Source organism: Takifugu flavidus, chromosome 16 (genome assembly GCF_003711565.1).
Source record: "Takifugu flavidus isolate HTHZ2018 chromosome 16, ASM371156v2, whole genome shotgun sequence".
NCBI classification, from domain to species: Eukaryota; Metazoa; Chordata; class Actinopteri; order Tetraodontiformes; family Tetraodontidae; genus Takifugu; species Takifugu flavidus.
Window position 1 is genome coordinate 8,199,620 of NC_079535.1, and position 27,125 is coordinate 8,226,744.

The window sequence follows — 27,125 nt, forward strand, 5'->3', positions numbered from 1 at the left end:
ATTAAAGGCAACCACATACATCTGGAAAGAATATCTTTCTAAATAATGCCCGCTGTAAGACCAAAGTGAGTAAATAATTGATATTTTATCACAACTTTGAGGAGCATTTCCACGCAGGAGCCGATTGAATCACTTCCGCTGTTTAACCTGATTGGCTGCTCAACCCGGAAGCGCGATTTTGAATCTTTCTTGGGATTTTATTGGTACATTTCGAGTCTGAAATTCCAAACCGTTGTCATCCCTACAAGGGAAGGGTTTTTAGAAAAGGGCCTGTTGTTGCTGGTCATTTTGCAGTCAATCAGAAGAAACATTGGATCGACTGTTTTTAAGGTGAGCTTAACGTATAAGAATATTGTAAAATAATATTGAAATGTGTCCTCCACGCCACAGGGTCGTCTGGTAGTGTGAGTTTCACTACTTACTTTTGTTACTTTTCAGTTAAGATGTATATATTAGCGTGGCTGGTGGTGCAGTGTTATTTAGTCGCAGTTTCACTGGTGTTGGGGCCTAAAATGTGACACGTTGTGACTTTAACGGACGCCAATTCGGGGTAATTGTGACGTGTTGTCCTGTGGGGAAACTTAACGGTGTCACTTTTGTTCGGAGGGACTGAAGATGAGTTTTAACACGTCGATATTTTTTAGTCAGTCATATTATTCTGTGAATTCAGCTATACAGATAGGCCTCTAGAATCCCCCTTTTTGAAAAAGGGATGTGGGTGAGATTCGAACCTGGATTTACTGAATGCTCTCCCTTTCTTTTTTATAAGATGTTATATCATTTGAAAAATTGACTTTGCGCCCCATTTGCCAAATTAACCGCGTAGCGCCATCTGCCGGACGATATAGAGACAGAATCGAATTCATTTTTGGGTAATTCTGCATGCTCCTCCTGTGGTTTTTAATCTGCACGCCCCTTAAAAAGAGCCTGCTGTGTATTCCATGACATTCCTCTATTCTAACTTGTAAGCACATTTGAACGAAAAGCCACTTGTCTGTCATTCTTGGTTGTCATTTCTGCAATGCTGTTTTATTTCTGGGCAATTTTGGTAGCCCCTTTATCCAAAACAGCTGTCTTATCAGTTGGGTGCAGCTTTCAGAATGATGCCACCCTTGAGTGTTGAGGACGTATAACATGTAGCCTCTCCCCTTCTTTTACAGGATGACTTCTCTTCAGATAAATGATGAGAATAGCGGAGTCTGTCCACCCAGAAAGCACAACACCTCCATTGATGACATTTTTGCTCTCGATCAGCCCACCGGGAGGCCCTCGATCTTACGGCAGACTGAGAACCTACCGAGCAAGACTGTTCCAAAGGGGACAAAGGTACAGCTTTACCTTTTAATGTTGACCGATTCTGTTTTATTCACATCACATAATTCACAAATGTTTATTTTTCAGCTGGGTATAGCACAAATATAAAGTAGATAAATTTATGACTCGGTTATCTCTAGAAAATTTTCACCACATTTCTGAGGAAAAATGAATGATTTCCTTTGTGCATAGGTTTGCTTCCAAACCCCACGAAGGGACCCTCTGACTAAAAGGATTGTGTCGCCCACTAAAACTGCTAAGATGACAAGTGTCGATGAGTGTTCCAAAGTGATTGAGCCTTCACATTTGGATGAAGTAAAGTAAGTATCTTTCCACAGAATGCAGATTTTTATCTCAAAGAGATTGTTTCAGGTGATGGGATCTATCTTGTGTTAACAGTCCATTATTAAAAGAGGCCACTGATCAACTCGTTGAGCCCAAACAAGGTATGTTTGGTAAGATTACAACTGGGTTGACCTCTGTGTGTCAAAAAGTTGATTGTTTTCTTGAATTTTCGACAGATTTTTCCTCTTTCCCCGATGATGACATGCCAATACAAAGCAAAGGAGACTATAATTTTGATTTTGACAACCTTGATGCTATTAATCCATTCCAAGGATCCAATAAGATGATCCTCTCCCCGCCAAGGCCAGCGGTAGAAAACTCTCCTACACATCAGACCGAGTCTCATGACACGAAATCTGTAAATATCTCTGAGCCGTGTTCCAAAATCGACTCGGCACTAGATGAGACACTTCCCTTCACCCCATCAGTGGAAAACTCACTGGCGGATATCTCGGCTAACATCAGCTCCACTGAGAGCAGCGTGGTCACGGTGTCAAAGGCTCCGGCACTAAATTCTTCCACTGCCGCTCCCGAGGAGCCGCAGTGTGCCGCGACGTCCACAAACGCTGAAGAAGACCAAGTGTCTGGCACTTCTGTGGAAGATGCTCCCCTGCCTGCTGAAGCTTCATACGCCTTCGATTTTGACAACCTGGATGCCATCAACCCTTTTCAAACTGGCGGCTCTAAAATTCCAAATTCTCCAGTCCTTGGGCAGCAGATTGAATACGATAATCCACCCGCTGAAGAGATTACAGGGAATGAGACCTCAGATGTTGTTGATCTACCAAGTGTCCCTCTAGAGGCACCTGTTCAGCCTGAGCTTAATCCAGTTGCTGCGGGGGCTCCAGTCTCAGCTAATGCTGCCATATCAGCAGTGCCAGAATCACAGCCGACTGACGTCCCAGTCAAGGGGGGACCTGTTAAACTAGAGTTCAACTTTGATGATGGCAATGAGGTCCGACGGAAGCCACCACCTAAGAAATTTGGCAAAAGACCACCCAGTGTAACATCTAAAGCTGGAAAGCCACCATCTGACACAGAACCAGCAAAAGAACCTCTAGCCACTCCTGACAAAACCGAGGTCGAGATTCCAGCACTTAAAGGGTCTTACTCGTTCGATTTTGAAAAGTTTGATGACCAAAACTTCAATCCGTTTGGGACAAAGTCAAGCATAAACAACTCTCCAATGTGCAACAAGAACTCAACTCCTGTAGTTGTAGACGATCCAGTTCCAGAGCAAACGGAGAAACCTGTGCAGGAGGAATGTGTAACACCTATGTGGTGCGTACATGTTTTCATTTACTTATTTCTCCTTTATTTTGCCGGTTTGCATCTGCCGATTCTGACTTTATTTTCTTCCTCTCTACAGCACTGAAGAGATCATTCCTGCTGATGAATTCCAGACTGGCGCTGAAACAAAAGTAACTTATTTGTCTCACTGTCATTTTCTGTTTACTTTGATTGTTTGAGTTGTTTAAAACCTAACCCTAAACTGATGTTTTTGGATGACAGATTACTGAACAGACCCCTCCTCACAATGGAACTCAAGCTCAAGCTGAGCAACTTCCTGAAACCACACTGCAAACTCTGTCAGATTCCAATGAGGAGTTTGTTTCTGGAACTATGTGTAAGTTTGTTCTCATTCCTAAAACTTCACTGAAGACTAAACATTTATTCAAACACTAACCTGAAACATTTACCTTTAGTCATGGCCAATGACTTTGACGGGCAGATCGATTATCTTGAACAGTTTGGTTGCAGCAGTGTGAGTAAATTTCTTCACATATCTCCAAATTATTGGACTCTAGTTGCATGTTCTAAACATATTTACATTTTTTTTTTGAAGTTTAAAGAGTCAGCACTGAGGAAGCAGTCACTGTATCTTAAATTTGACCCCCTATTGAGAGAGAGCCCAAAGAAGCCTGCAGGTCCTGCAGTGAATGCTCGCATCCCCCGCCCCCCCGCCTTCACTTCACAGTATGGCATTTGTCTGTTTTACTTGGTCTGATTGGGGCTATTATTAGATCATAAAGTAACGTTTGTCCTGTTTTGTTTTGTTCACTTTCCCCCCACGATTCAGGCTTGAAACTCCACTGGTGACAGAAAAAGTGCCTGCAGAAGCAGCGGGAAAGAATCAGCTGTTTGTTGACGCTGCTGTGCCAGTAAGTCTCGAACGTCCATCGTCGACAGGGTTAGAGTTATTTATGCAGATCTTTGTGTTTCATAACATGATTCCTTTTCACCGTTGCACCTCATCAAGCCCCCAGCGATCCTCGGGTGCCTCGTCCCCCCTTTTCCCCAGACGGCTCACGTGGAGGAATCCATCATCGAGGTTCTCAAGTACAGTCAGAAAGACATGGATGCTGCCATCGCTAAGGTTCAGGCAGAGGTAGGTTGGGCGTAGTGATTTGACAGAGCTGCAATCACTCACTCTTCCCAAAAAAAATACTCAATTTGAAACCTGCGCTTTAAGTTGAAGACTTCTTTGCTGATTCACATGTCCTGAATACAGGCAACAGAAAAAGATAATTGTTGGAGTGCAAAGTATAAAAAGCTGCTTGAAGATGGCCAAGAAATGAGGTAGGACATGTCTAGTTTTGTTTTTTGTTTTGATTATTTGATGCCAAGATGGCTCATGACTCCTTTCTACATACAGGAAAATAATTGCAGAATTTGAGTCCATGATTGCGCAGATGATGGGTAAGAAAGAAAAAACCGAGTAGATCTGTCTGAATTCTTGTTTAAAAAGGGGTGTGCTGTAAATGAAATGTTATCTGGATACAGCTGATCAGGAGAAACAGAAGGAGGAGTCCCAAAAGCAGCTCAATGAGGCCCTGTCGGAGAAGGAGCAAGTGGCCAGTGATCTGAATGCGATGGAGAGGTCTTTCTCTGATCTTTTTAAGAGACTTGAGAAATACAAGGAAGTCGTTCAGGGTTACAAAAAGAACGAAGAAACGCTGAAAGCTTGTGCCCAAGACTATCTGGCCAGGATTAAAAAGGAGGAGCAGCGCTACCAGGCCTTGAAGGCCCATGCGGAAGAAAAAATTGCACAGTAAATAGCAAATAATTGGTCTCATTACTGTTATTTGTGAGCCCTGCGGGGTCTGACATCTTTTCTCTTCAGAGCAAATGGGGAAATCGCTGAAGTGCGGTCCAAGAACAAAGCTGAGCTGTCTGCACTTCAAGCACAGCTGCGAAGGGAACAGCTGAAGGCGCAGTCTCTGGAGAAAAGCCTAGACCAGAAGGTGAGTCGCGTTGAAGAGATACGTTTACGAGGTTTTGATGATGAGATTCAAAATATTAATTACACATTTTTCCTCTGTAGGGAAAGGAAGCTGAAGAACTAACTAAACTTTGTGACGAGCTCATCAGCAAAGTCCAGAAGGGCTGAGCTTTAAAATTGTGGAAAATTTTAATTTGTTCTCACATTCTTTTGTTTGTCTTTATCAATGTTCTCTCATACTGTAAAAATAATAAAGAATTTACATTCTTACCCTGATAATTGTAGTTCGTATTGAGTAACTTTCTGGCAGCCACTAGGGGGCAGTGTCGGAGAACTTGTTTTGAATATTTGTTGCGAGAGAATTTTACTAGTTCAAGTCTAAAATTACTTCAATGGGCTTCAGTTCTAACCTGGTGACTAGCTTATCTTGAACCTGCACATCAAAGCCGGAGCTCGCTTGCCACAATGCTCCCCTTCTTTTCTGAGCAATCGCAGGATCCTGTCATATCACTCCTGCAACAGCACAATACACTTCCTTAGTGCTGAAAGGCAATCCCGCCCCAAATGGAGCTGAATGAGATGGAGGGTGGGGAGGCTGAGTCACGTTAAACAGAAAAGATGCTGGTCGGGTCGGTGTAGTCTTGCAGGGCCGTCACTCATCTATGCGGAGACCCTGTGAGATCGCCGGTGCCCGTCCAGGGGCTGCTGGCCGCCCTCCGCAGACTCTGGCAGCTCAAATAGAGAAGGCAGCGCTGTGCACGCTGCTACTTTTTTCACGAGTATTTTCACACCACTGAAGTAGTAACATCTGAGTTTCAGGACATTTAATCAAACAAACCATCACACAGATGAATTTGTTTTTGAACCTTGACCCGGTACATCGTACAAGATTGTCAAATATAGCCAGTTACATAAATACCTAAAATATTAACAAACTAAATGGGGTTAAACTGGGTGACAGTACTCAGAATGCACTAAACATGACAACTTTAATAACTTTACATAGATGTGTAGAAAGCCTTACTCTAAAAAATAAAACTTTTTTTTAGCAAAATAAATTAAATATTCACGACAGCTGGATTATAAATGCCTACAGCTTAATAAACTGACTGGATAAGGAGGTGGTCTAGAAGACTCATCTGCTGGTTTCCATTAACGCGCCACGGTCTGGCGATGGGAGCCTGCCTAAACAAATTCAAAAACAAAGTTCCTTTGAGAATGATTTTTAAAGTCCTTGTCTTCTTGGTAAAGGATTGGCACTCCATCAACAAGCTACTCTATGTCTCACTTTTAAAAGGAAAGAATAGTGGTCAGAACTTCAAACATTACGCATTTAGAAAGTAATAAAGGACAACCTGAGTAGGCCGGTATCAGGCCAACGCATTTGTAAATCCGGAGTACCATCTTCATCACCAGGCAGATCACGCAGAGCCTCTGCACTCTAGCTGCAAACTCACGCGACAAAAAATAACATTTCCCCGTCCTTTTCTAATAAGTGCACAACAAGGATATGTAGATTTAAGTGGTGAGAAGATCGGTAAAAACACATAAAGCACCAAATGTGGAAGTTTGGCTTCAAAAGAACAACGTGTGTGTAACTGGCCATTGTTCCCCCCCTCCCTACCAAAAAAAAATAAACACACTTCCCAGCGTTCTGCAGTCTATTTCTGAGAGTAATGTCAGCCCCCCTGAGACGCCGCAGCGGTCGGAGGCTAACACTGAAAATGAATGTGTTGGTGCTGATGTACTTTCCCGTCCACGTGGGAGTGAGTGTGTGTGTGAATGTCAGTAAAGATTTTGGGGTATACTTTAGAGGGGAGGGCGGGGTGGCTGAGGAGGAGCTGCTGCTGTGCCAGGTACTCCTCATAGTTCATGGAAGCGATGCAGTCTTTGTCTGGGCTGGAGGAGATGGAGGCTGGGGCCGCGCAGCCCCGTTCCCGCTCTCGATACGGCGGCCTGTGGGAGCTCTGCATCACCTGGGCGGCTGCAGCCGGGGCGCTGGGAGGGGGGCAGTGTTTTCTGCTCTGGCAGAACCAGAGCAGCGCAGCACCGAAGATCAGGACTATTCCCGCGGGGATGCCGACGATGACGGGCCAAGGCAGAGGGTTGTAAGCTGGCGAGAATATGGGCGGGATGGGGGGTTTTGTGTCTGCGGAAAGATGTTATTCGCCATTTGGTTAAAAAAAAAAAGATCTGCACATCAATTTAAAGATGTTTACATCTGAGTTGGAGGGGTCTCACCTGGCAGGACGGTGAGGAAGGCGCTGCGGAAGCTGTAGCCCATGGTGTTGGCACCCAGGCAGATGTACATCCCCGCGTCCTCCTCCTTGGCTCGGGTGATGAGCAGCTTGTTGAGGTAGGAGCCGTCGGGTCGCGACCACACCTCCCCGGTGGGAAGCACCACGAATCGGTGGTCGCCCACCTCGATGGTGGAGTTGTAGCGGCTCTCCTCGTAATACTCCACGCGCTTCAGCCACTGGATGACCGGTTTGACGTCGCTCCTGACTTTGCACTGGAACGATGTGGTGCCTCCGTAGTCCACTGTGGTGTTAACCGGGTGGGTGCCCGTCAGAACGGGCTTGGAGCTGGTCCTCTCTGCAAATACACGCAAAGGGAAGCTGTCAGGAGCCTCGCACGCATGCATGCTCATGGGGAGGCACCGGGGCCTCAGTTGTCCGCACTATTATTGGCCCTCGGCTTCCAACTTATGACAGAGAGGGACAAATACCACATGTAACACTAGACGTATGTGTGATTAGTTTCCTGTCTTTCTTTGCTCCTGGTTGTACAGCAAACGTTTCTCATGAGAAGAGGTGTGTGTGTGTGTGTGTGTGGGGGGGGGGGGGGGGGGGGGGGGGGGGGGGGTAGTGGGTCTGGCAGACAGCTGGGCTTTAATCAGCTCCAGATTGGGCAGAGGGGCTCTGAGTTAAACAGCCCCTCGCTCTCCCCCTGTGCATTCACCAGGGCACAAGCCTTCACTCTCCAGCCCGCTTCCTCAATATGCTTCTCATACACATGATTACACAAGCACATTCATCCATGAAGCGAGGATGTGGAGACCTGCTGATCGCAATCAGACATCAAGCGGACCCAGATCAGAGGGAAAGGGTTCTTCTTAAAGGTTACAGTCGTTCCTACGTCGCTTCAATTTCCCGTTGCCGTCAAAAAGATGAGTGCTACCATCCACGGGAGCAGCCGTTTCCACTTAAGTGGGTGTCTCGTGGGCAGGTGAGATGGAATACTCACGTATGACCTCGATGTAATAGGTGGCGTTTATCTCCCCGGCTTGATTGGACACCCTGCAGGTGTATTTGCCGCTCTGCTCCGGCGTCAGGTTCCTCAGGGTCAGCGTCCACTTCTTCTGACGGCCTTCGCCAACCTCCTGCGCCGTCAGCAGCCTGTCGTCCTTCAGCCAGACGATCTCCGGCCGAGGGTTCCCGCTGGCCATGCACTTGAGCCGCACCGAGCTGCCCACGGGGCGCTCTATCCTCCTTTTTCTCATCTTGGTCGGGTGGGTGAAGCGAGGGCGAACTTGATGGGAAAGAGAACCGGCCGTTTAGTGCGCTGGCAGTGGAGAAGTGAGCCGCAAAAATCTCACTTAAATAATGAATAACCATCGACTAGATTCTGCTCTTTTTACAACTGTTTGTTCAGGAACGGGAGGGAAGCTTGCGTAGCAATAAATCAGACTCCCTTCAGAATTATTAACAGCGTGCAAACAGAACACTTACCCAATTTTTCTGACAAGCCATCTGTGCTGCGTTCAGTCTCGGCTCCGTCGGCTGCTGCCGGTCCGGTTCTGTCAGAAGCTGAGTCATCTGTTAACACAGCGGGACAGCAGTTCATCACAAGCTGCAGACCAAACAGAGCCGCGAGGTGTTCCTCCTCTGGCGGCAGAAACACCATCGACACCGTCGCCAGCGGAACACGAAAGGAATTCGACATTGGTTTTACGTTGCAAAATTAAGGTCAGAGGTCATTATGACCTTCCATGCTGACCGTAGGACCGTCGCCGTGCTCAGGACGACAGCAGATGAGGAATTCATCCGTGCATTTTACATTTGGAGAGCTGCTCGTGGAAGCAGGGTGCACGCTCGGGTCACACTCTCCAGCATTTGGAAAAGAGCCGATCCATTTTCATGAGTGCGGTTCCAGGAGACAGCTGTGGAGTTTATGTCATTGGCTGACATCATAGAGCGCAGCTAAGACCGGGCTCAGAGAAAATGTAATGAGTCAAACCCGACTGACATGCAGACGCGCCGCGACTTTTGGGGTTAGGATGCGTACAATCCAAATGGCAGGTCGGCCGGTCGGCCAGCAGCGATTGCGGAGGAGACGCTAAGCAGACGATTACTGAATCACAGCTGGATTCTTTTCTGAGGTACTACCGAGGTGCCACTTCACATTAGATGTGATGTGCTGAGACATTCGGAGCATTTTAAAACTAATTCAGCAGAGACGCTCGCGAGGGGAAATGGAGACCGTTTCCGCACAGAGGCGCATTGAGAGTGTTAGTAATTAAAATAGAAATATGACTTGCCAGTGTAGGTTTGATTGGTTCAGGTAAAGCTACCAGATGTGACTTCTAACCCCCTCATTCAGCCTCCCTACAAGCCCTACAAGCCCCCCAAAACCCCTCAATGCTCTCGGGGGATCTTTGGGTACAAACCCTCCTTTGTTTGTCCCCTGCAGCAGCGAGCCCAGCAATGATGTCATGACTATTTGAAAGGCTTAAACTGGCCAACTATAATAACCCATTCCTTTAAAAACAGCCTCCGCTGGAAGAAATATTTCTCTGTTACACACGGGCTGTCCACATTCCTCCCGGTTCCTGAACCTCCCAATCCAAACAGAACATGGTCCCACACTGCCGGGGTTTGCTTTTTGACTTTTTTCTACCCTCTAAATCCATTTCCTCAAGACATTTTTTGCCAGTTCTGGGAAACAATGGTCCTCTTTATACATTTGAACTGTTAAACATCTCACTATTGTCTTCACACAATGTTGGCTCACTCCGCACACTATAGCTGCCGTATAAACGGTACTTTTCAGGAGAGATTAAAATAATTAAATTAATTAATTCAGAGGTCTGTTATAGTGAAATACTGAAATGTGATCGATTTAAAGCGGGCAGGACGCGCAGTAAAAAATGCCACCGCTTCACACAACCTTCGTTCACGGCGTCTCTACAGTGTTTAGCTTCTGACGCCACCCCCCTCCTGCTTCATTCACAAATCCAGCCACAGGAAACAGGTCACCACACACTCTCTCCCCTGGCCTCCGGTGCCAGCTGAATCAGAGGAAAAGACCTGACGATTTGAGGTCATGACAAGCTCCAGATGTTGTCATGGGACAATATAATAATGTCCAGAGAAAGTTATGCGCAGAGGCGTTGCATCAGACTCTGAAAATCTCCAAACAGGCGGGCAACGAGCAGTTTATCCAACACTTGGCCAGACATCATCTCCAGAGACGAGTGAATGAGAAAATATGCTGCAGGAGCCAACATCGATGTAGACACTGTGAGCCCTGCCAGCGCTCTGTAATATATTATCTGCACGGACACAAGCATTAAAATCTAATACTGTAAATGTTAATATGACAATCCCGTGTTAATGCTCATATGAAGCCTGCTGCGGCCAAGACAGACGTGTTACTATATGCATCAGGGGTGCCGGGGGGGCCTAGAGGGGCCAGTTGTCAAGAGACCACCCCAAACAGGGCCCAAACAGCCAGCTGGAGGGATTGAGGAGGCGCCATGTTGCACTGACCGACCAGATTCTTGGGATAGTTCGGAGGAGGACGGCCCGTCTGCTGGCTGATGGGAGGATCTGTCCCAGCAGCACCTTGCTCATATCAGCCTTCAAACCTTCCCCCTCTCTCACCTCTAATCGCGTTTGTTCCCTGCCTCTTCTTCACACCCTCTGTCTTCTGTTGCTTTCCCCTGGGTCTTAAACATTAGACTCTCCATATTAGGCCTCAAACTTGACCAGCTGCCAGGAATCGTGGATCCCTGACTGTGGTTACCTCTTGCTTTTTTTTTCTCTCCCACTTTCTTATCCAGTAAAAATAATAAATTGGCATGATGGATGCTGTCTATGGAACCACAACTGCTCAGGACTCACCCCTCATTTACAGCGTCTCAAATGAATTATCTGTCCTCTAATCTTTTTTAGGAAAATAATTGACTCACTGCACGTCACTGTAGTTAACTGTAGGCTAACAATGAGGTGATTCAACGTTCACGGAAAGTGTTGCTCATGGTAATTGCCACGAACTTGGCTGACTTTAATGCTGGAAGTATTTTGACAATGAGGCCCCAGAATTTTTGTGGCTATAAAGGCACCCAGTGTGTAATGCATCTAATGGAACAATTATCTACAAAAACAAAGGCTCTGGTGACGACCTGTCAGTGCCTAATGGGATGATGAACGCGAGAGCTGAACGTTTGGAGCTGAACGTTCGTGCTCGGCCGTCAGCACCTTGAGTCGGCGTGTCACGCACTCACCGCCAGGAAACAGAACCAACCAAATCGGGATTAAGAGTCGGGGCAGAAAATCTCAGAGTAAAACCATAAAGGGCGAAAAGACTCCTGATAAAAATGTGCTTCCAAGAATGATTTTTTTCCCCCTCCTCCTTTCTAATGTAATCAGGAGCGACAGTAGAGCTTCGCATTCCCCGCTGCACTGCAAGCGTGACCACAGCAATCCTGAGCGGTTTGCTCCCTTCCCTTTCAATTGTACTGCAGCAGGAGCCAAAGCAGATAATTTACTTATCACATAAACACATTAAAGGGGAGAAGTTGTCTGTTATTAAGATGTAATGTCTAAATGTGTGCGCACACGTGCGTGTGGGTAAATTAAGTCCTTGTTATTCTATAACTGCTACATAAAAGATTACAGATTGCACTTCCTCTGTATTTTTACCTGTTCGGCGCTGCTTTTCTTAATTCTATTGCCTTACTGGTGGAACAGCACCTCTAACCTAATCACACATTTACATAAACACATCGTTTTACACTTTGTTTGTAGTACAGGTTTAAATAGTTCTCCCAATGATCTTGGTGCCTCTAAGCCTGAATTAAAATGATTGCCATTGTTTTTTTTCAATAGCTGTTTAAGTGAAGTCAAATATGATTTGGGCCTGCTCGACAGCCGGTTGAGTCCGTTTTAACCGTCGCATCAGATCACAAGTCCAGCGGCAGTTTTCAACTGAAACAAACCTTAAAACAAACCTAAAATGACACGACTTGATATGATTGATTGGGAATGTTTTCCGCAAAGGCGCATATAAAAGTGCTGCGTGCCCTTGAAGTTGGGTGCAAAGTTAGACGTAGCCACGCCCGACTTTGATACTATATAAAACAGCTCTCGAATGAGCCTCGACATTAAAGCTGGCGCAGCGCCACCGTCTCCAACCTTTCATTTACGCACAATCGACAGACACCGTTTCTTTGAACGCGACTCCATATTGAGGGAGGCTCTAAAATAAACTAGCGCTACATCGTGGCCATGATTTATAGCCGAAAAGCAGTTTTCTTCAGTGCTCTGTGTTTTTCACGTCTGCCTGATTATGGCTCTTCTGAAGCGCGGCTGTCAGGAACCCGGGCTGCAGCTCTGAGTAAAGAGGGAGCGAACGCTCTGCCTCTGGCCCTAATTAGGCACCTTAGAGTAATTAGACTAAACACAGCCTTCACGCTCCACTCCGCTCATTCATCACGCCCGGCTCCGCTGCAGGAAATGCACTGTATGCACACACGGAGTAAAACACTCAGCAGACCACGTTTAATCCTCCAGGCCCCAGTAGAGAGCTGTGTGAGAGTCTGAAGACAAACCGGCACTATTACAGTGAATGTGTTTCTTATTGCAGAGCCGCAGACCTCCTGCCTCCGCAGAGCGTAGCCTAAGGAAAAGGAAGAGCTTGAGATCCAATTGAGTCTCGGGGGATGAAGGGGTATGAAACAATATCCCACGCTGCTGTTGACTTTGGGCAGGGGGAGACGGGGGCTGTAACACGTACAATAGATGAGGGGATCAAGCACTAAATCTCCATAGATCCACTTGTTTTAGACCCTGACCTCTGCGAGCGATGCTGTCTTTTAACATTTGAACTGTGGCACCATCCTTGAGTGCAGAGGAGTGAATATATAATCAGGAGAATGCTGATGTGCAGTCAGCGTGCAAAGCAGGAGGCCGAGCTCACGCTCACAGATTTTAGATACACGAGGGATGAGCTTCATCTGTAATTTAACCATCCTTGGTGACCCAACAAAGCTGCAGAGGAAGAGGTTAAAACCTCCCAGTGTATTAGATGACGATCACTCACCAATGACGATGAGCGTGTGGTTGATGTTCACGCTCCCAAAGCCATTGGTGGCTTTGCAGATATAGGTCCCTGAATCATCTGCCTCCACCTCCTTGATCTTCAGGCCCATACGAAGGATGCGGAAACGAATCCAGCCGCTGTGAATGTTGCGTCCATCTTTGGTCCACATTATGAGCGGCGGAGGGTCTCCCTCCACCGGACACGGCAGCTTTATGGCGCTCCCGATGCGTGCTGACTGTCTGTGAGTGACCTTCTCAGACACGCGCGGTGGTCCTGAGGAGACACAAGCAGAAACATGTCAACAACCCTTTTCTGCAAACAAGATGTGCAAAAGAAAAGCAAAATAAGTGCTTAACTGCATTTAAAAGAATCACCCCACCCTAGCCTGACAGTGAGTGTGGGGTGAATTTTCCTTAAATAAGATGTTTGAAATATGCTTTAATGGTATAAGTGACAGAGATTCAGGACTGTTGGAGATCACAGTGCACTCAGCTCAACCCTAAAATCATTAGACACTTGGATAATGGTGGGAGAGGACCAGATATAATTGGAGACAATGTCTAAATTACACCACAATTAAATAGAGACTGAAGCTGTGGTATTCAAAAACAAGGTTAAACACGATAATCATCTGTAAAGATGCTGCATTTATCCACCAGACAATGTTGTAAAAGCTGATCTCTCATCTAACAAAAGTCCACAGGAGGCTGAAACAAAGGGCAATTAATTAATTAGGTGGCTGAAAACAGCTCCAAAGTTAGCTTGGGTGTTGGCAGATGCAGGTTAATGTGTCATCCTTTTGCCAATTACCCAGAGATGTTGAAATCTGATTGCAATAATTGGCGAAGCTCTGCCGTTCACCTCCCTCACCGAGAGGGTAAAAGGTTCTGGCTCTGGTTTTGTGTACAGCACAGGAGATCAAAGCGGAGAGGAGGGCGGATCTTAGCGAGACGGACAGCGGCCCGCTCTGCCCGCTCCTAATTGGCTCAGGTTTGCTCCCTCAGATCTGGTGAAGCGAAGCGGCCCGAAACACCCTGTGATGGTGTCAGGAGGGCTGCTCGGACACCGACAGACTCCACTGACTCCCCACCAAAAACTAAACAAACCACTGAATTACTGAGACAACAAGACACTGAGGAGAAACAGGAGACGGGGATGGGGGTAGGGAGCGAGCGAGAGAGAGAGAGAGGGGCAGCGAACGCAACCAAACCCCAGCGCCGCCCGCAACGGCGCTCTAAAGTACACAGAGTGGACTCTGTCTCTCAGAACAAATGGTCGGTCTGGTAGCAGTAAAAACAATGGGGAGGGTAAGTACACATGCCCCCCCCCCCTCCTAAACAGCCACATACACACACATAGAATGACATTCAACTGGTGCCTTTCACACACATATGTTAAACAAAACATTCATTATACTGATGGGGGGGGGGGTGTGTGGAGGGGGCACAGGTTAGTCCATCTGGCGCATTTATCCGTCGCATTTTGCAGATGTATCTCAGCAGGTACAACATCTGGACTCTCGGGCAAATGAGCTCCGATGTTAGGAATGCTGGACAACGCTCAGCTGGCCGCCACAAACCTCCTTCCACTTTTGTTTCCCTCCGTCTGTCACCCCTGCACGCTCTGTTTTCCTTCCTCTCCGTGGATGTCATTTCCTGTTCTGCAGCGTACACAGGAAATTTGAAGTGTCATTGTTTATGTCAAGGGAGAAAATGTAACTGCTTTTCCCCTTGTTTGTTTGTTTTCTTTGGCCCATATTTCACGTCTTTACCAGCAGAAAAGCAGAACAGGGGCGCTCACTGTTGGGTTTTTGTCAGACTCTGCTTTGGAACCACAAACGGGTCACAGAGCTCACATGCAGTGAGTTCATGCTGGAAAACGCTGGAAAAAAATAAAAAAAAAAAAAGGGAACAACCACCAAACAAAACAAACACGTTTCTGCTAAATCTTGACCAAATAAGCATTAGTTATATCCTCTGACCTACGGCCACTCAAGCGTGTGTTCCTTTTGGATTAATGAAGGGTACTGACAGAGACAAACACGGCCTGATTCATGTCAAAGGTTCAGCTGAAGCAAAATGTCAAAACACAGCGAGCGGCCTCCGGGAGCTGTTTCTGTTAAACAGGGATTTTCTGAGCGCTGGATGGAGTTTTCTCCGCCGTCATGTTCTTCTTGAGAAAACATGCTTTTCATTTTGACAAATATACAACTGGGCACTGCAGAGACTCTGCAGGCTGCAGCTCAAGGCCTCCAAAGTGCTGGCATTTAAAGCGCTTTTAACAATATTTCTTCTGATATTGTGTCTCTTTTTCATTCGGCTGCGTGATCGTGTAAAGGGAAAGAGAGAAACGGGGATCATTAGCCGAGTGAAAGCTGTGTATAAAGTCCACAATCAGAAAAAGGTCACCGATGGTCCATCCAGGACTGAAGAGAAAGTTACAGCCAGACTAGATTTTGACCTGTGCTTGAATGAGTGGGTAGAAAAAAGGAGTTCTTTGATTTCCATTTAAGCGTAGGAGGAGGTGAAGTTATTCAACCATCCATCTCTTGAAGAGGTTGGCAACACCAGCATGTTCCAGTCATAACACGTATTTAGTTCGGCTAAGATATCTTGTCCACGTTTCCAAATCTTTTTCCTCTAAATGTCTCCTGATAGCTCCTGTGGTTTGCGGATCAGTTAAACTTCTGGTTTCAAATGTGCAGCGAATGATCTCCCTCCATCTCTGCTCTCTAAAAAAGCCACTTAAACCTCTGTCTTTTTTACAAACCATGAAGAGGTGCTGAAATCAAGGACATAGTCTGAGCAGCTTAATAAGCATTCGTGCTGGGTGCATGACCACATCCCTTCATCGGCGTCCTCCTCCTCCTCCTCCTCCTCTTCCTCGACCTCCTCATTCTCAAGGACGGGTTCCCTTAACCTTGGAGTTGAAAGCACTACTCAGAGGCCCTCAGAGAAAAGGGGAAATTGTTGCCTTATCAGGTTGATTGTCAAATATACTTCAGTTTCAGATGGAGAATGCAGCCGCGAACAGCACGAGGTTGTGTGCACCACCCCCCCCCCCCCCATTACCTCCATCCTGGTGGTCAAATTCTGTCTTTTCCGCTATTGCTGAAAGGCAAAGGGGTCCAGATTTCAGAGCAACTGGTGAGCATTTACTCAAACATTGGTAAATGGGAGCAGCTCTCTAAATGGAAAACGATACACATGACCATATGGGCTGACCCGTATGGCGGCGCTCATACCGCGCTCCTTATTATAGCTGGACGCCGTGCGTGAAAGGGATCTTTCATAGCGCAGGAAGAGGAGGAGGAGGGCTGGGGACTCTCAGAATTAGCTCTGTTTTTCTTTGCTCAATTTGGTGATGGATTATTTGGAGAGAAAAGGGCACATTCAATAAAAGGCATTCTTGTGATTCAGACTAAATATAGCTGTTTTCTTTGTGAGAGGGTTAATGAACTGGTGACCTGACGTGCAGGAATCCATGGAGGGAGACGTTTGGAGACGTTTGAAAGAGGAACCCTGAAATGAATTAAACCTACAAAGAGAGGAGCGTGTTTACGGCGTACTAGGGTGCCTTGTTTTTGTCTTTTTTCCCTTTTTATTAAGCACCTGCGAGTTTGTAATGATCTGTACCTGCACATTTTTCTATCAAAAACAGAGGCTTGCTCTTGGAAATGATCGCAAACATCACAATAAAAGGTTGGCTTGGCTGTTGACGACCACATTAATAACGCAACATCTGGATTAAACCAACCACAAGGATCTTTTGATTTGAAGGAATGCAACTTCAATATTTACATAATGAATAAGAAGGCAAAGATACAGTAAAAGATATGATTCTTATTGAGTACTGTGTTAATTCAGCAGACCGTGCAGGAGCAGACAAATCTCCAAAATAAGAGAGGAAGTTGAATGGAGGCTGTGCTTCCAGGGGAAAGATTCTATCAGAGGAGCGCTTCGTAATAACAAAATGGATGGAAGAATGCAAGCATTTTGTTTCCAAGAAAGAGTTAAGAAAGAACAAAAATGGACATAAAAGCTGGAAACTAAATCCAGGGACTTTACTTGGAGACTTGAGTGGTCGGCTGAGAGCGAAAGGTGAGGCTGCCACCGCCGCTCGGGGAGTTCGGGAAAGGCCGGGGCTCCTGTGCCGAGCGGCCGCTAGCTATACATTTCACAAGCCGAGATAAAAATCGGCACGGAAAACAGCAAGAGAGGAGGAAAGGCAGGAGGGCAGGGCGGGCATTCTAAGACAGGAGGTGAGGCCCAGGGCTGAAAGGAGACAGCAGCAGGACAGCGGAGGGTGCCAGCTTCTCTTACACTTCCAGATGTCCTGCCCGGCAAACTCAACCAGCGGGGGAATCAATACCTGCTATTTTCCCTTTTCCAATCAATAGATAAGCGTGAGCGAAGAGCCGGCGAGACAAAGGCTCTTTCTTCAGCACCATCTGATGGGGGCTGAATAGCGACGTCTTCGGTGGTGGGAATGGCTCGAGAGGAGCGATTGGATGACACGAGGGAGTAGGGGAAGAAGCAGGAAAGGTACAGAAGGAAAATAAAAGCGGGCGCCCGAGAGAAAGGGATGCTTCCAGCCTGATGAAAGAGGAATCTGGAATAAAACTCTCCTCCTTCGTTAACGGCTCCAGAGCAACGGGCTCCCGCTGACCGCTCATCAAAAGAACAGGAAAGAAGCAGAGAAATTACTCCAGCGTCATAAAGCTTTGGGAAACATCTCCATCACGCGGCCCACACTTAACAGCCCCTACTGTGGAGCCTTTGAACTCGGAGCTGCCATATTTCATTAAACTTGACTGCCTTCGGCTGGGCCTGGCGGTCTGGGCCTGCCTGTTTTTGTGGATGTGATATAATCACCATCTGTTGTGTAGTTCATCATCATCATCGTCGTCATCGTCATCATCATAGAGACTTTTGTTGACTGTTTTTTTAATGAGCCTTTTTTTTTTTACCATATCACAGGAGTCACGTAAAACCTTAATTTCCATCTTTACTACCGTCCTTTCATCATTTTGACACATTCCATCGCTTAAACAAGGGGATTCTGGTTCAGTCCTTCACTTTTGATTTCCTTCTGCCAGCAAAGTTGCTGCTTGTGTTTTCCGCCTGCGTCGGTCGCTTTGACTGATAGAATCTGGGGTGACATTTGGTGCGTGGCCGTGCCGCTGTGCGTGAGGTCGTGCTCCAGATTAAGACCCGGGTTAGATGATATTTATGGATTTGTTTGACTACAATTCACATGTGGCTCTTGCAAATGGTATCTAAAATGATTTGTTTAATACTTCTACATTCTCAGCAAAATAAAAGGTCGGTACTTCTGGGCCTCGCAAATCAGTATTTGTCTGGTTTTGTCAAAGAGTGCACAGTGAGCGCCACTCTAGTCGCTTTATCTCACTCCATTAGGCAGAGGCCTGATGCACACACGGGGGCTGAGTGTGTGCTTAGGGCCACTTATCAGGAGAGAGGCACCAGTGGGGAGAGCAGGGAAGGAAAAGAAAGACCAGGAAGAGTGACAGACGAGAGACAGAAGGGTCCGAGAGGGGGAGAGATACCGAGACTAAGAGGAGAGAAAGCCAAGGTGAAGGTTAAAGAGAGAAGGCTTGATTTAGAGAGTGGTGGGGGAGCAGAGGCTAATATTGCAGGGAGGCCTCCTTTGACACACAGCTCACAAGGAGACGAGGGCCACAGAAGGGAGTGAAGGGGATTAGGTGGGCCCAGGCGGTAGTAACCAGGAATCCCAACAATCTCGCACCCCACTCCCTGGCCCGGGCTCAGCATCAACCACATGACACACTCACACAGCCTTTTCTGCCTCTCAGCACCGAGCAGGGCACCAACAAGCACCTGTTTATGACTTATATGTTTGGAGATGGACTGGCCACTTTGTGCCGGCAGACAGATTGTGTGTCTGGAAGCGCCGCTGGAGGACACAGTTTCTCAGTCTCCCGGCTCCACTTGCCAAACATCGGCCTTGTTTATGTTGTCTCATGAAGTCTATCAGTCAACGGTGAGGTGCATCCTGCCCCTCCCCGCACACCTCCTCCTTCCATCTCCCGGGCATTCCACTGTGGGAAAAATGCAAAGCAACGTGAGCCTGGCTCATTTTGTACAGTTGACACAGTCGGAGTCCAGTCCGGAGGTGCTGAATGAGATACAGATGTCCCATTAGGTCAAACAACCGCAGATTCCTACAGTTGCACTGATGATTCTGGCTTGCAAATGGTGGGTGGGGGGGGCGGTAAACAGGACGCTTTCTTGGCGTCCTGTCATCAGTGGGCCGCTGATGATAATGATGATAATTATCAACCCTGGCTCTGACTTCCCCCTTGTTTCTCTGAGAACCCTACACCAGCGTACATTCAGGGTGATACTGGGAAGCACTTTCCGCCAGCGCCTTTGTCGACGCGGTCTTTTCAGGCGAGGACCAATGACAGACCGCGATGTAGCCGGAGTGTTCCGAGCAATTCAAGCTGTGGCGAGTGGGAGGGAGAGGACAGCGGAGGCGAGGGAGAAGAGAAAGGCCGGTGAGACACAGACGAGACGGAGCGGGGAGAAGCGAGGCGAGACAGTCGGAGGGGGTGGAGGAGCTGGCAACGCTCTCGCTGACAGCAGTGGGGCCTCTTGACAATCCAGGAATATTGTCTGAAATCAATCTGTCAACTTGGAGCTGTTGAGCTTGTCATTAGGACGTTGTACTCGCGCTTTCACGGACACGATTTGCTGAGTGCTCCCCCCGTTCATCTGACCCCGCCGCAGTTTTAGTCACGTCCTTCTGTTCCTCCGTGCCAGGCTGGCTGTCTCTGACTTTCTGCTGTACATTCCTCCTGTCAGGGTGACCGGCAGAGGAACAGTTGCTCGGCGGCTTGTAGCGTCGTCCTGCTGCCAGAACCGTTAAATCAGACAAAATCCCGATGCTGAGCATCAACAGCAAGTGTAGTTTTGACCGGAGCGCCTTCAAACGTCCCAGTGCCAGACAAAAAAAAATCCAAATGAATGTAATATATTGCAAATCTAATCTTTCTATATAACAAAGCACCTTGTTCTGACTCTACAGGAACAGTGACACAGTGACGTCAGTCACGGACGCTGACCAGCAAATCCATAAATTCTGCGGTTTCCATTATTTTTATTACGCCAACAGCAGGAAATATAAAATGCAGTCTTGTTTTGCTAATGTTCGGTGTCAACACATAATAACCAGGCTCATCCAGGCCGAGGCTGAACCGAGGCCCTAGCTCACATCCAAGTGCATGAGGAAATCACATCAGCGTCACTGAATGCTACAGGATTTCAGTCTGCAGCAGTAGCCTTGTTATAAAATACGACAGCTCGTTCTCTTTGCTCCTGAGATGATTTTTCCACACTTGTGCCGTTCAAGTGGAGCCGAGGACATATATTTCCATTCATTACAGATGAATGAAAAATCAGGGCCTCTCTGCCTCCGTGTCTCATAACCAGTCTGCAGAAAAGACATTCCAGCTGCTGGAAAAGGGTGCAAATTCCATCACGCCGGCCTGTGCATTCGCAGCGGCGGTGACGGGGACTCGCTGGGTTCGGCCTCTTTATAGCCTCAATCAATGGAGACAAAGAGCCTCAGATTTCTGGGGTCACTCAAGAGAATCGCTAATGGAAAACAAAGTGGAAGCGAAGAAGCCACCGAGCCGTGAGGGGGGGTCGTATTGAGGCTCATCTGAGGTGAACCGGAGGGGTGGAGAAAGGGCGGAGGGGAGAGGAAGGCAGAAACTGGAGGGATGGTCCGGGGGGGGGGGGGGGGTGAGGGGGCAGGAGGGCCCTCATTCAGAGCTTGTTATACCAGCTGTCCCCTTGCTCGGCTTTCTCCAGGCCCTTCCTGCCGTCCTTGTTGCCACCGCCACAACTTTCAATCAACCTTTTGACTTTGCGAGGCAGCAGGGTGTGTGTGTGTGTGTGTGTGTGTGTGTGTGTGTGAAGAAATTTCAAAGTAAGCACATGTCAGCCATCACTCACACAGGACAGCCCCCCCCCCAACCCCCCCAAAACCAAAAAAGACCCCATTAATCTGCAAAGAAGTAGAAAGAAAGAAAAGCTCGCTGGCACTCAGAACTCAGGAACGAAGCACATCCCATCATCGTCCCCGTCTGCCTGATTTGGAATTCTGATAAGTCCGTGCGGGGCTGCAGCACCACAGATTCCAGCAGGCTGTGGCAAGTACACACAGTAAGATGTGATGATATTTCCCAAATCAGTCTTTTATTCCTTCGCATCACAATGATAACTTGCCCAAACCTGCTGGGCCGCACGGGGCCCACCAGAAGCACAAAAGCTTCGCGGCTGCACGAAATCTCATCATATTTCTTCCACCCAAGCGAAGAAACGGGGAAGCCGTCACGTGCACGAGCATCCGTGCAGTCCTCTCCACGCGTCGCCGACGTGCTGGACAATCACAGGAAGCTCAACGCTGGTGTAAGTGAGGGCAGCTCTGCAGAGTCTTAACGTAGATCCGCCCTCCACGGTGGATCAGGGCAGCGTGCACAAACGTGAACTCTCCTGAGTCCCAGTTATTAGGTGAGAGCAGAATAATGGGATTTCACACTCAGTGATGACCTTTTGGATAATTGTTTTTTAAAAGAACCATCGCTGGGTTCTTTGTGACGCATTGTGATAATTAGATTCTGGATTCCTGAGTTATGACCGACAACCTGTGGAGCGGCTCACGGAGGCCCAGGGCCGTTGACATTTGACCACCACAATCTAATCGCCTCATCGCGGCGGCCAGACGCGCTGCCAACTATTTAATTTCCCTCCGCTGGTTCCTGCGGGTTCTCGTCCAGAGTGGAGCAGACGAATGTGCGAACACACACACAGAACGCAGGAATGATGAGAAATGAAAAGGACTCCTGCAGCCGGCTGATGGGGGGGGGGGGGGGGGGACTAAAAAAACAACTAAAATCACTCAATAAACTGATTCGCTCAACATCTGCAGAGCCCAAAGTCAACTTGGCAGCCTGAGAGGTGAAAACAGACGGGGACTGGAGAGACAAATGCAGCCCGGAGACGAGGGTTAGGCAAGACAAACACTTCCCACTGTGGGGCTAAAATGTTTTGGTAAGGTCACTCGGAAGGTGGACCCTCGACAGGCGCTTTCCCAGCAGCGCACGCTTCCTCTCTGGGACTCCGGGGGTAACACAGCAGCCTGAACAGATTCCACCAACATTAGATCCCCATTCGCCGCCCGGCAGCTGTCTGTTAGCCCAATTCTAATTCCTGTTTGCTAAATCCCGCAGGTCAGACCTGAGAGGAACATAAAGCTGATTATCATCTGAATGGTGACAGTCTGGCACCTTCCGTGTGCACTTTGTGCGCAGCCACAGGAGTTTCTGTGAAGGTTAACAGCAGCTAAAGGAATTCTATTTAAGTGAGTTCAACCCCGTTCAGCCAGCAGGAAGGAGTGTGTGTGTGGTCTGAAAAACAGCCCCAGAGCCAACTGCCCAAACAAACTCACGAGCATTGTGCGCACGCGGACCTTTGTGCGATGAGGACTGACTTCAAACATAAAAATAACCCAGGAGAATTTTGGATTCTCCCCACGTGCGCCCGCGGCATTAGCATACAGCTGTGGGTGTGAAAGTGGCGCTGCCTTGCTGAGATTGCACACGGATGCTAATTGAGGCGTCCATTAAAGTCGGTCCACGAGGGGAGCGTTGCTGTCGGGGATTATACGACCCGCTAAAGTAAACACCAACTGACCTCCATTAGGACTCCTCATCGCAGCTACAGCCTTTTCTTTTCTTTCCTCTCGGGGGGTCGAATTCGGGCACCTTCCTCTGTGTGGAGGTGTCTTTCCGCCCCGACAGGGTTGGTGTGTAGCGATAGATGGCGAACACTCATTGCTACAGTGCTGCTAACATTATAGAGCCCTGAGACTATGGGGATCAGAGCAGGAGGGTTATTGTTTCCACCTGGTTTGGAGCAGAAGGATGTGGAGACGAAATAGCTGAGGTTTTTCAAACGGCCCCGCGCTCCTCGAACGTCTCGTTATTATGACTTTGGGTAATTTCAGCCCCTTTAATAAAAAACACGCGTGTATCAGATGCACAAAAGCAACGCAGCAACTTGTTTCTCATGCGCCTTTATGAACAGCGGGGCCTCGGCGACCCCCCCCAGCTGTAGGGTTTAATAGCAAATAAGTGCAGTCTACAGGGGACAAGTGTTTAAGATTAATCGCTGACCAACCTGGGGGACCGCCACACGTAATAATCCACCCATTGTTCTCAGCAAATGGGCCCAGACTCAGTAAACAGGGGCCGTGGAGAATTTAGCAAGCCCAAGGAAGGAGTGAGGGTCAACTAATGTCTTGTTTTAACAACAGCACATTAACTTAACTCGCTTCCTTCGACTTTACACCGGTCGTAAATGTGAGGGAATGCAGAGACACGCAGAAAAAACAGAACGTGTTTGAAAGGTGGCAGACAGCGCTGGTCTGCTGGGGTGGGGGGGGGGCAGAAAACTGGAGGCGGCTCAAGCTGTCACAAGCGTCAACGTCGTGATTTAGCTCAGGCTCCACTGTTTGGAACCAGGCTGGACACAAAATGTGACACGCGGCCAACTTTATTTCCCTCACAGAACTTTAAAGACCAACTTGGAGCAGCTTTGGAACAAGCAGCTCGGCCTCGGCAGGACCCCCCCCCCAGCTCCAAACCATCACCGTTACACCTTCTCACCATCGAAGGCCTATTAAAAAATACAGGACGTTGGGGTATTTGGTTACTGAGAAACTAGCCTCATTGTGTTCAACGGAAATGGAAAACAGTCTACAAGCCGAACGGCCCCGCGAATTTAAAAGCTTCTGGCAGGGAGCTGGTCTACCAGAGCCTTTCTCTTTTATAAAACCGTGATGTAAATCTGCCGTGAAGGGTTTATTGTCCGAAAACGTCAGTTTGCGTGTGCCAATCTCCTCCAGTTCAGTGCAGATTGAGACAAAAAAAAAGCAGGAAATAAATCGAAATGACCAACCAACAGGACAACACGGCTCCAACGTTATTAGCGGTGGTACCGGAGACACCTGGTGCCTCTCTGGTTCTCCCAGGGCGCTTTTCTGGAGACCCAAATGTCTGTGCGGCTCATTGCCGCTGCATTCCTCGGTTAGTGGAGCCCAGTGGTCCCTGGGCCTGTCGCCACATTAGAGGCTCCGCTGGGACACATCACTGAGCACCTCCTCCAGCTGCTGGGGGGAGGGGGGGGGGAGGAAGTGCGGGGGTTCCTACAAAAGAAATAGTTTTTGCATGGTCGGTCGCAAAATTGAAGCAGTGGAAAGGGGGCGGGCTCACATGTGCATGTGCGTGCGCGGGGGGCACAAGGGCAGGGGGTCCGTGGTCAGATGTCGCCCCGCTGACTGACAGCAACAGGCTTAAAATGGCTCACCCACACTTACTGTGGCCTCATACATTGTTTAGATAACAGCAGTAAAGTAACACTTCCTGAGCACCACTCCCCCCCCCCCCCCCCCCTATTATTTAATGTACATTTGTCAAAGATGTCCTCCTGCACCGATAAACCCAACAGGAACAGCTTTACTGCACTTTTTTTCCCCGCGTGGCCTCGTGTTCGCTTTGAAAGCACGAGCTTCGAGTCACAACCCCCCCCCCCCCCCCCCCCGACTGTATTTGCAAGCTGTTGTTGGACTGTAACACAGAACCCAGTGTATCACAGCCTCTCGTGGGAAAACGGGGTATTTATGGAGCGTCGGCCAGACGTCACCCCAGAAACGCTGCTTGACATCTACACATGTGCTATTGTCTCCTCCGGTGAGACGTTCATCAGACCACCAGACGATGATTCCCCCCCCCCCCCGCTTATTCACAAACAGCCAATATTGCTGCTTTAATCTTATTTAGCCTTGTTTACTTTTGGTTTAGCCTTCCGCGCCGTGAATGAGGCATTGTGTCTGCAGGCGCGCGGTTCTAATCCCCCCTCCGAACTGGCCGCCGGAGCCACATGCAGGTACGGTGCCCACCAGTCGCCTCTTGAGTTCACCTCTGGAGCCGGAGCATAAAGAGAGCGCCATGAAAAGAGCGCTTGTTTGGTCGGGGGGGGGAAAGTGTCAAACTTTCAGAGCTCTCCAATGTAAGCTGGGCTGTGGCTCTAACTTTCTCCTGGGTCTTTCGGTGGGTCGTTTCAGGTTCAGCAGTTGGTGACGGGGGGGATGAAATCACAGAAAACGTCTCCATAATTATTCATGACCAGCCGTCGACAAGCTGGACGTGCACGAAACTATTGATGCTGGCGCTGTGCACACTGCAGTGAATTGTGGTCTGACTGAGGTGTCCTTTTCTCCAATCCACTTGTGAAAACACACACACACACACACACACACACACACACACACACACACACACACACACACAACACACACACACACACACACATCCTTGTACTTCTATCTTTGTGAGGACTTTCATGGATATAATGCATTTCCCCAGCCCCTAACCTAAGCCTCAAACCCACGTCCCAAAATGTTCTCCAGTCCCAAAAATGTCCTCACTTTGCTAGTAGAATGCTGATTTTGGTACTCAATATGCAGCAAGTACAAGAAAACACACACATGCGCGCACGCACACACACCCCTGAGTGTAGAAGTTGGCTCCCCCTCTCTCATTCCCGTCTCCTGTGTTGATTTTGGGCTCCACTTAAAGTTTTTTTCGGGCCTGTTTTCCATTTCTTGCCGCTCAGCGTGAAAATCTTAAGTTTATTCATTAGAAACCAGGCAGCCAGTGTTTTGCTGCCCTCCTGGTGTAAAAGACAGAGTAATGGTTGAAGAATAACGCCAGACGTTTATGAAACAGCTCTTACCTCTGGCACAGTCGATCAGAATAAAAGCCTCAAAGACGAAAAGGACAATCTTCAGGATGCTCATACTGTCCAAAAACAACTCGATGCTCTCTCAACCTGAAAGACACGAATAATGTGGCCACTCACAAATGAAGAATGCACAAGCCAAGCATGCACTTTAAATTGGTACTTTATTCCCTAAGTTGCCAATTGTTCTAACAATGTTAAACTGATTTAAAATAAAGCAAAGTTTAAAGGAAAAACTGATCGAAAGTCGATAAAGGCAACTTATTTATAAACGAGTTATTACACATGTAGGATACTGAATCCTGGACCAATTCACAGTATCAGACCAATTCATACAGGTTGCTTTGAATAGTTTTTCTTTGCTGCATCAGGGGAAAAAGCAGCACTGATGCTGCACATTTGCTGACTGCGAGTCAAGTGGGAAATAGAAAAGAGGGCTGGAAGAAAGTCCCGTCCAAAAGTGTCGAAAACATACCTGCGAATGCGATGAATGAAGTCAACCTTGTGACAACCTCTTGGCACAAATGCTCTCGGCTAAACTCCGCGCTGAGTCCATGAATCAAGACTGTCACCCTTCGACTCTCTGCGTTTGACGGAGCTGAACCTCGACCCTGAGATTCACCAGCCGATCCGGCGGCGCTCGACACCCGCAGTTTTTGCGGCAATCCCAGTTGAAATTGCAGACTTGTAGAAAACTCTGGTCCGGTCTGCGCGGTCCCGTTTCGCCCACCGAGTGACTTTTCCAGTGCGCACACGGCGCAGACTTGTTGTTCGTCCCAGAGCTGCAGCTGCGGGCCAATCACAGCCTGCAGACTCCGGACCCGTTTAACTCTTTATCTTACACAAACACCACGACCTCTGCACCAAGCAGACATTATCTCACCTCTGCCGGCTTCGTCTGTGAGCACGGATGGCAGGTAGAGATGGACGGGATGCAGCTATCTTTTATTATTCTTGTGATGGTAATTTGGATAAAGAACGGTAAAAATCTCGGACTACGATTCAAAACGTTTCAGAAATCATGACAGGTAATAAAAAGCCCAAACATACCTTTGTCACAATATAAA

The 27,125-nt window shown here is 48.0% G+C and overlaps 2 protein-coding genes across 2 annotated transcripts; one reads left to right on the plus strand and one right to left on the minus strand.

Moving 5' to 3' along the window:
* The first annotated feature begins 167 nt into the window (after nt 1-167).
* tacc3 (transforming, acidic coiled-coil containing protein 3) lies at nt 168-5,161 on the plus strand. The gene is made up of 16 exons (XM_057011966.1): nt 168-330; nt 1,161-1,326; nt 1,507-1,634; nt 1,714-1,760; nt 1,836-2,940; nt 3,029-3,080; nt 3,172-3,286; nt 3,366-3,424; nt 3,506-3,636; nt 3,740-3,821; nt 3,920-4,048; nt 4,172-4,239; nt 4,316-4,359; nt 4,444-4,711; nt 4,784-4,904; nt 4,985-5,161. The coding sequence occupies exons 2-16, from the start codon at nt 1,162-1,164 to the stop codon at nt 5,048-5,050; spliced, it is 2,580 nt and encodes an 859-aa protein (XP_056867946.1). The 5' UTR covers nt 168-330; nt 1,161; the 3' UTR covers nt 5,051-5,161.
* Nucleotides 5,162-5,691: 530 nt separating this feature from the next.
* LOC130513263 (fibroblast growth factor receptor-like 1) lies at nt 5,692-26,848 on the minus strand. Its single transcript, XM_057011970.1, has 7 exons — nt 26,534-26,848; nt 26,053-26,148; nt 13,208-13,480; nt 8,614-8,700; nt 8,129-8,413; nt 7,124-7,477; nt 5,692-7,031 (listed from the first exon to the last, which is right to left on the minus strand). The coding sequence occupies exons 2-7, from the start codon at nt 26,114-26,116 to the stop codon at nt 6,595-6,597; spliced, it is 1,500 nt and encodes a 499-aa protein (XP_056867950.1). The 5' UTR covers nt 26,117-26,148; nt 26,534-26,848; the 3' UTR covers nt 5,692-6,594.
* Nucleotides 26,849-27,125: the final 277 nt, after the last annotated feature.

What these genes read in the sequence shown, in the direction of transcription:
- LOC130513263 (XM_057011970.1), bottom strand. Translation starts at nt 26,116, where the DNA reads ATGAGCATCCTGAAGATTGTCCTTTTCGTCTTTGAGGCTTTTATTCTG. An exon ending in TGGCTTGTCAGAAAAATTGG is followed by an intron (nt 8,414 to 8,613) that starts GTAAGTGTTCTG and finishes TTTCCCATCAAG; the next exon opens with TTCGCCCTCGCTTCACCCAC. An exon ending in CTATTACATCGAGGTCATAC is followed by an intron (nt 7,478 to 8,128) that starts GTGAGTATTCCA and finishes GTGTATTTGCAG; the next exon opens with AGAGGACCAGCTCCAAGCCC.
- tacc3 (XM_057011966.1), top strand. Translation starts at nt 1,162, where the DNA reads ATGACTTCTCTTCAGATAAATGATGAGAATAGCGGAGTCTGTCCACCC. An exon ending in AGACTGGCGCTGAAACAAAA is followed by an intron (nt 3,081 to 3,171) that starts GTAACTTATTTG and finishes TTTGGATGACAG; the next exon opens with ATTACTGAACAGACCCCTCC. An exon ending in CCCCCCGCCTTCACTTCACA is followed by an intron (nt 3,637 to 3,739) that starts GTATGGCATTTG and finishes CCCACGATTCAG; the next exon opens with GCTTGAAACTCCACTGGTGA.